Consider the following 6,069-nt stretch of genomic DNA (forward strand, 5'->3'; position numbering starts at 1 on the left):
TGGATTATCTGCTGTCGACCAGGGCAGTGCTAAGCCATAATCTAGCAGCAATAACTACCGGAGCATTGTATTGTACTTGTGGCACCTAAAAAAAGTAATCAAGAAATAGTACCTTTCTTGTGCAGATGTTTGGTTTACTATTTATGATCGATAATGCATATGACCAGATTTCAATCATATATGTAATCATCTTATCACTATAAAAAGGAGCCTGTGTTATACGTATGAAACTCACATCATGCTTATTTATGCCCGATAAACCAATTCCAGCTGTTACATCGTGCAAACGAAAAACAGGCCTCTTAACTTCATAAAAAAAAGGTCTGATTAGTTGTTTCCCAACGTTTTGCTATCAAAACTAGCACCGAAGAACTCGGCAAAAATCAAAAGAGAGGGTGCCTATGTTGCTTAGTGAGGGTGAGACCTCACTTAACTTTAACAATTGACAGGCATACATTGTTGCCCATCAGCAAATATGTTGTCAGCAGGTAGGCCTCACAAAAATGCTCAAGCAGAGATCCTTCGTCTGCTGGAATTATAGGTCGGCATTCATGATGGCGGCAGCCAAGTCCCTGGTTTAAAGCTGGCACCAGTTCCAGTTGGTTCGGAAGACCTGAAACAAAATGAACATGGATTAATTCAAATCAACAGACTTAAATGAAGATAATAGCAGCGTGTTGCCTTCTTTTTAGTTCCCAGATTAGCTAGACTTGCTGTATGAACGGACGAGCTTTCTATACTTCTCCAATGCCTAAAAGAAGCTGGGGATAGTTTGCACTTAAAAGCCCAGAAGATATTGCTGGGCTCACTAAGAAATACAAAGATATTAGCGAATTCTTGTTTGTGATTCTTAGAATGTCGCACTCCATTTCTGTCCTCAAACCAGATAGATCAATTCCATTTTACATACACTTGAACAATTCTATTGCAGAGTCGCACTGAATTATTGGAGGCAGATACAATACAACAAAAGGCAGGTCTATGAAGAAACGGCACAATAGCATATGCTAGACAGTGACTGGCATTATAGACTTGAAGAAAATAGCTACTGAATGAATAATATCTCAACACAAATTACAACACTTAGAGAAAAACTTCTGTATTCGAACACACCTGTCATTATCTGTTGTGGCATCTTCTGCATCAGTCGCTCCACTAGGCTTAGACACCTTCTCAAGTCCTAAACAGTGCGACAGAAATGTTACGGCGCATATTTGAGCTGCACTACATCACAGTTATAACAGATACTAGCAAATAAGTCTATGTTACCTTTCTTTTTATCTTCAGATGTACCAGGGAACTGCTGTGTAAAACTTCTCAGATTTGGAGTATCTGTTTTCCCTATATTTGAAAGAACATCAATAGCAAACAATCAAAAGGAAAGAAAATGCAATATAAAAAGGGCAGCCCCAGTGCATGTAGCTCCCGCTTGCGCAGGGTCTGGGGAAGGGTCCGACCATTTTGGGTCTATTGTACGCAGCCTTTCCCTACATTTCTGCAAGAGGCTGTTTCCAGGACTTGAACCCGTGACCTCATGGTCACAAGGCAGCAGCTTTACCACTGCGCCAAGGCTCCCCTTCAAAGAAAATGCAATATGATAGTACTTATTTTTCTCCTTTAGTAACACAATAGTAGTACAAACGTATAACATTTTGCTAATTGCATACAAGCTTTGACAGTAACAAAACATGAGGTACTAGTTTCCCAGCCGTCTAGTTTCTAAGAAACACGTCTGGAAACTAGGCAGCACAAATAGCCACAGCATAAGTCTGAAAGGTTTTGGTGGAACAGGACGAATAGTAATCAGAGTTGTCACATACTAAACAGTCAATAGAAGGAACTCCAAAGGGATATACAACTGATAATACAAAATAATGGAAACTAAGGAGTAACATAAAGAACACACCGATTGTCTTGACTGGTCGGACACCAGCTCTTCTTTCCTCTTCTTCTTTCTTTTTAAGAACTTGATTGAACATAGATTAAATATGTATCAGTGGAGCAAATACATGAAGCGACACATATGTAGAATTATATAATATATATAAGAGGACCTTGATGAGACAGAACTTATGAATAAGATCTTCTATTGCAATGCAACTAGAATAAAAGCTTCACAGTGGGCAGAAGGCATCTGGGACAATGGTAGGTAAGCATACATTTGCAAACAGTTTTAAAAAATACAAACAGGAAGTCAGATTACACACCGGTTGGTCATCACTCCAACATGTTTTCTACTCCCTCCGTCCCGAATTACTGTCTTAGATTTTTTTTTTTTAGTTTTCGATACATCCGTATCTAGACAAATCTAAGACAAGTTTGGGACGGAGGTAATATATAACTGGGTGAATCTACAGATATGTTTCACACCTGGAATGACATCCATGCAACTGACAGCGTGTAAACAGAGCAAGAAAGATAAGGTGGGGATAAGGAAGATGCCATCAGGATCAGGGGCCATAAATGTGTGCTTGGGTTGGAGACCTGGAGTGTATTGAAGATGAACTGGTTGCATGGTGTGGTAGGAGTGTCGGTGAGAAGAATAACACAGAACTTACAGAAGTAAAACTGAAAGGTTCTATCTCCAATCTCGTTTCTGTTATTTTTCCCTGATCCCCAATTTCTACACGTGTTCGCAATATCTTGTACTTGAGGAGGAAGTCTTTATGCCAATACCAAGGACATAACAAAATGAAGCTGGCTTAAACTAAAGCTTGTTTATAACCACAATAAACTAAGTTTCAAGTGCATAGTATTCCTGTTTGCAATCAATGTAACATTGAAGAAACTGAAATGTCTGCATCGGGATTCCAACTAACTGGTGGGCTGCTTGTCGCGATATTTTTTTTAAATGATTTTGCTTCATCCCACATTCCCTCAAGTTTTAATAGACTCTTGGCCCCAGACATAGATGTGAATGACATTGTGCAGATACAAATTGGGAATTGGGAAGGAGACGACTACCTGGCGTGGAACTACACATTAGTTTGTATTTCTCTGTCAAATCCGCATACAAAGCCAGGAGATTTAATGATTTTATTGTTCAATGGGACAGGAAGGGTGGATCTTCATCATCTTCTTCCGATGTTCACAAGGGATGGCTTAAGTTATGGAGCTGTGATGTCCCATGTAAAATGAAGATCCATGCATGGCGTGTTGCCCTCTGAAGTATGGCTGTCGGAGCCAAATTGGCTAGGAGGAATATCAAGCTCAATGTTACATGCCCCTATTGCTACAGAGAGGAATCCTTAATACACTGCTTTTGGGCTGCTGTTATGTGAGGGAAGCTTGGCTGGAACTGGAGCATCTGTGCAACAAGAAATGGCCACAACTCTTGGGAAAGAGCAGAGAAGGCCAAGACCTGACGAGCTGGATGCTATCCCTATTTCAGGTTTTACCAAAGGATGACCTCTCTTTATACATTAGAATGTTATATGATTTGTGGCAGGAGAGGAATGCTGCCTCAAGAGGTGAACCTGTGCAAAATCCTAAGTGAGTGGCCAAAAGTGTTTGTGCCCTTGCTGGTGAATGGAATAAGTTTAAATCGGTACCAGCTTCCTCCAGTGTACGTGCTATTGAGAGATGGCTTCCTCCGCCACACGGCTGGGTGAAGGTAAATGTGGGCGGAGGGCATGATGTTGGGGTGGAGCTGGGGGAGCAGGAGTAATGATCAGGAGGATTGACGGCTCCTTTGTTGCAGGGAAAAGCTCCAGGCTCCCTGATGTGCGCGATCCAGCGTTTGCAGAGCTGTTGGCGCTAAAGAAGGAGTCATGTTGGCGAATCAACAGGGACTACATAAGATAATGCTGGAGATGGACAGCCTGGAAACAGAGCGCTGCTATCGATAAATCAATATATGGTTCCCTGATTGAAGACCTAATAGTTAGGTGTTCTTCCTTTTCTGAATTCCGGGTTGTATGGTGTCGTAGAGAGGCTAATGGTTGTGCCCATGTGTTAGCAAAAGCCGGTTGTTATTTGAATGGCTCGGTTGTGTAAATACATGCAAGAAATAATAGACCAGCTATTGTAAAAAAATTATTAAACAGTTCAAATTTAGCAGTCACAAATAAAAGGTTTATCATCAAAGAGGATAACACACATCTCTGACAATGAGCATCATTCTCCCATTTTTCTATCTAGTGAAAGTAATGGGAATTACCGTATTAGCATACAACGCATATAGTAACAACCATAAGGCAGACAACAACAACAATAGCTAATGCATTCCTACGAGTGTGACCCCAACAAACAATCGGCATTACTCATGAGCAGCATAAGCAAATAAGTTCTGCATAGCATTTCAGAGTCATCAAACATCTTTGATTCACTCTAACACACACATTTGATGTGCCTTTTCGTAGCATATCTACACATTACAATGATGACATAAGATTAATGAACAATGATGCAAAACGTAAAAAACACAAGTAATAAACATGTGCACTGCTCCATGACATAGTTAGAATAGCATTATCAACGAGCAATACACATAATGGGGAGCGAGTGAAGCTTAAGAACAAAAGCAAAAGAGAGGTTAGAAGTTGGAATCAGCAGATACATACGTTCAACATTTTGCTTCACGCGTTCACGCCTCGCCTCCAGTTCAGCTAATTCCTGTCTCAGCGTGGCAATACATCACATCAGTATCGGATGCAATGAACATTGCTTCTTCCCTTACTAAGTAAGGAGAAGTAAACAATCAATGCACAATTTTCAGAGAACCATGTGACTGGCACGGTCTCACTCCTTACCTCTGGTGTTGGAGCTTTCTTTCTTTGTCCATTCAACCAGCAAATCCACTCAACTACAAGCACGACGCAACTATCAGATGCTTTCTACCCACTGAAAAATCCGACTATATTGGCTCAGAATGAAGGCCATAAACCATACATGCCTGCAAAAACATTTGTTGGTACCAGCCAAATCGGAGAACTAGAGATTCTCACAGGCCTAACAAGCGATAGGAGGCGTAACCTGGAACAGTGGTCGGGTCCCGGTCGCCCTTGAACTCAATCCACCGCTTCTCTTTCACTGTGTAATGCATCACGAAGCGGAAACACGGTCACATCAGGATCATTTTCATAGAGGAGAGCGCAGGTTCTTGTTGCAAGTGGAGAAGAGGGACACATGGACAACAGAGGTGTGCAGGGAGAGACGGACGCGGGGACACGTACTGGCGCCGTCGACCTCCTCGACGCGGGAGAAGTAGTGGTTGCCGGCCCTGTCGACGCCCACCTGCGTCCGCGACCGGAACATCCCCAGCATCCGCTCCATCAACCGCTTCGACATCGCTCCGGCGCCCCCTCTTCCGGCCATCTTCGTCCGTTCGCCACTCGCCGGACCGGTTACCGTGACGCCGCCTTATGGACCCCTCCTCCTCCGCTGGCCGCCGGCTGCTCAGACGCGCCGCCTCCTGCTGCCAAAAGAGGATTGGGGGATTTGGGGATCGGGAGAAGAGGCGCGCGTAAGGGCACGTGGGCAGCATAGCAGGTGCGCAGCAGCGCGATGTCCGGATAATGGAGGGATTGGTCCGTGGACGTCGAGATGCGACTTACCCCCGCTTCGACCTGCAGCGCCGCCGCCGGAGTTGGGGTCGCCGAGGGGAGTCGATGTTGCTGGGCGGCTGGGAGAAGACGGGTGAGCACGCCGGGCTCGGGTCCAACCAGAGCAGAGGGCACAACGACCGACCGGGGTGGGGCGGGTGAACCAAGTTCCGCACAACCAAAGTAAAACCAAGTTGATTTTGAAAAAGAAAAACAAACAAGTGCCTATTTGGATCATACTAGGAATTTTATAATTCTTATTATGGAGACAATATCAACCATTTAAGAATGGTATTTTGATTCAATCTTTTTGGATTATTGCGTTCACCTAACCCGAATTTCATACAAAAAACTAGCACGAACTTTTTCCTTTTCTTTTATAAGTTGTCTAGCCACCTTTATCTCTCTCACCAAAATCTATTGACTTTTTTGCATTTTTGACGAACTTGCGGAATTTTCCCATCATAATAAGACATAAAGAGTGTCAAACGCGACATCAAATCAAGGGTTGACTCTCTTCTAGGGG

At 43.3% G+C, this 6,069-nt stretch overlaps 1 protein-coding gene across 2 annotated transcripts; it reads right to left on the minus strand.

Moving 5' to 3' along the window:
- Positions 1-216: 216 nt before the first annotated feature.
- LOC109764837 (uncharacterized) lies at positions 217-5,717 on the minus strand. 2 transcript variants are annotated; one of them, XM_020323620.4, is made up of 9 exons: positions 5,556-5,717; positions 5,175-5,416; positions 4,975-5,031; positions 4,752-4,804; positions 4,563-4,614; positions 1,907-1,966; positions 1,270-1,341; positions 1,114-1,180; positions 217-613 (listed from the first exon to the last, which is right to left on the minus strand). In XM_020323620.4, the coding sequence occupies exons 2-9, from the start codon at positions 5,314-5,316 to the stop codon at positions 550-552; spliced, it is 567 nt and encodes a 188-aa protein (XP_020179209.1). In that variant the 5' UTR covers positions 5,317-5,416; positions 5,556-5,717; the 3' UTR covers positions 217-549. The 2 variants fall into 2 exon arrangements, with proteins under 2 accessions (XP_020179209.1, XP_020179210.1); XM_020323621.4 differs by having other exon boundaries at positions 5,175-5,413; positions 5,556-5,693.
- Between the last annotated feature and the right edge of the window lie 352 nt (positions 5,718-6,069).

Source organism: Aegilops tauschii, chromosome 5 (genome assembly GCF_002575655.3).
Source record: "Aegilops tauschii subsp. strangulata cultivar AL8/78 chromosome 5, Aet v6.0, whole genome shotgun sequence".
Taxonomy (NCBI): Eukaryota; Viridiplantae; Streptophyta; class Magnoliopsida; order Poales; family Poaceae; genus Aegilops; species Aegilops tauschii.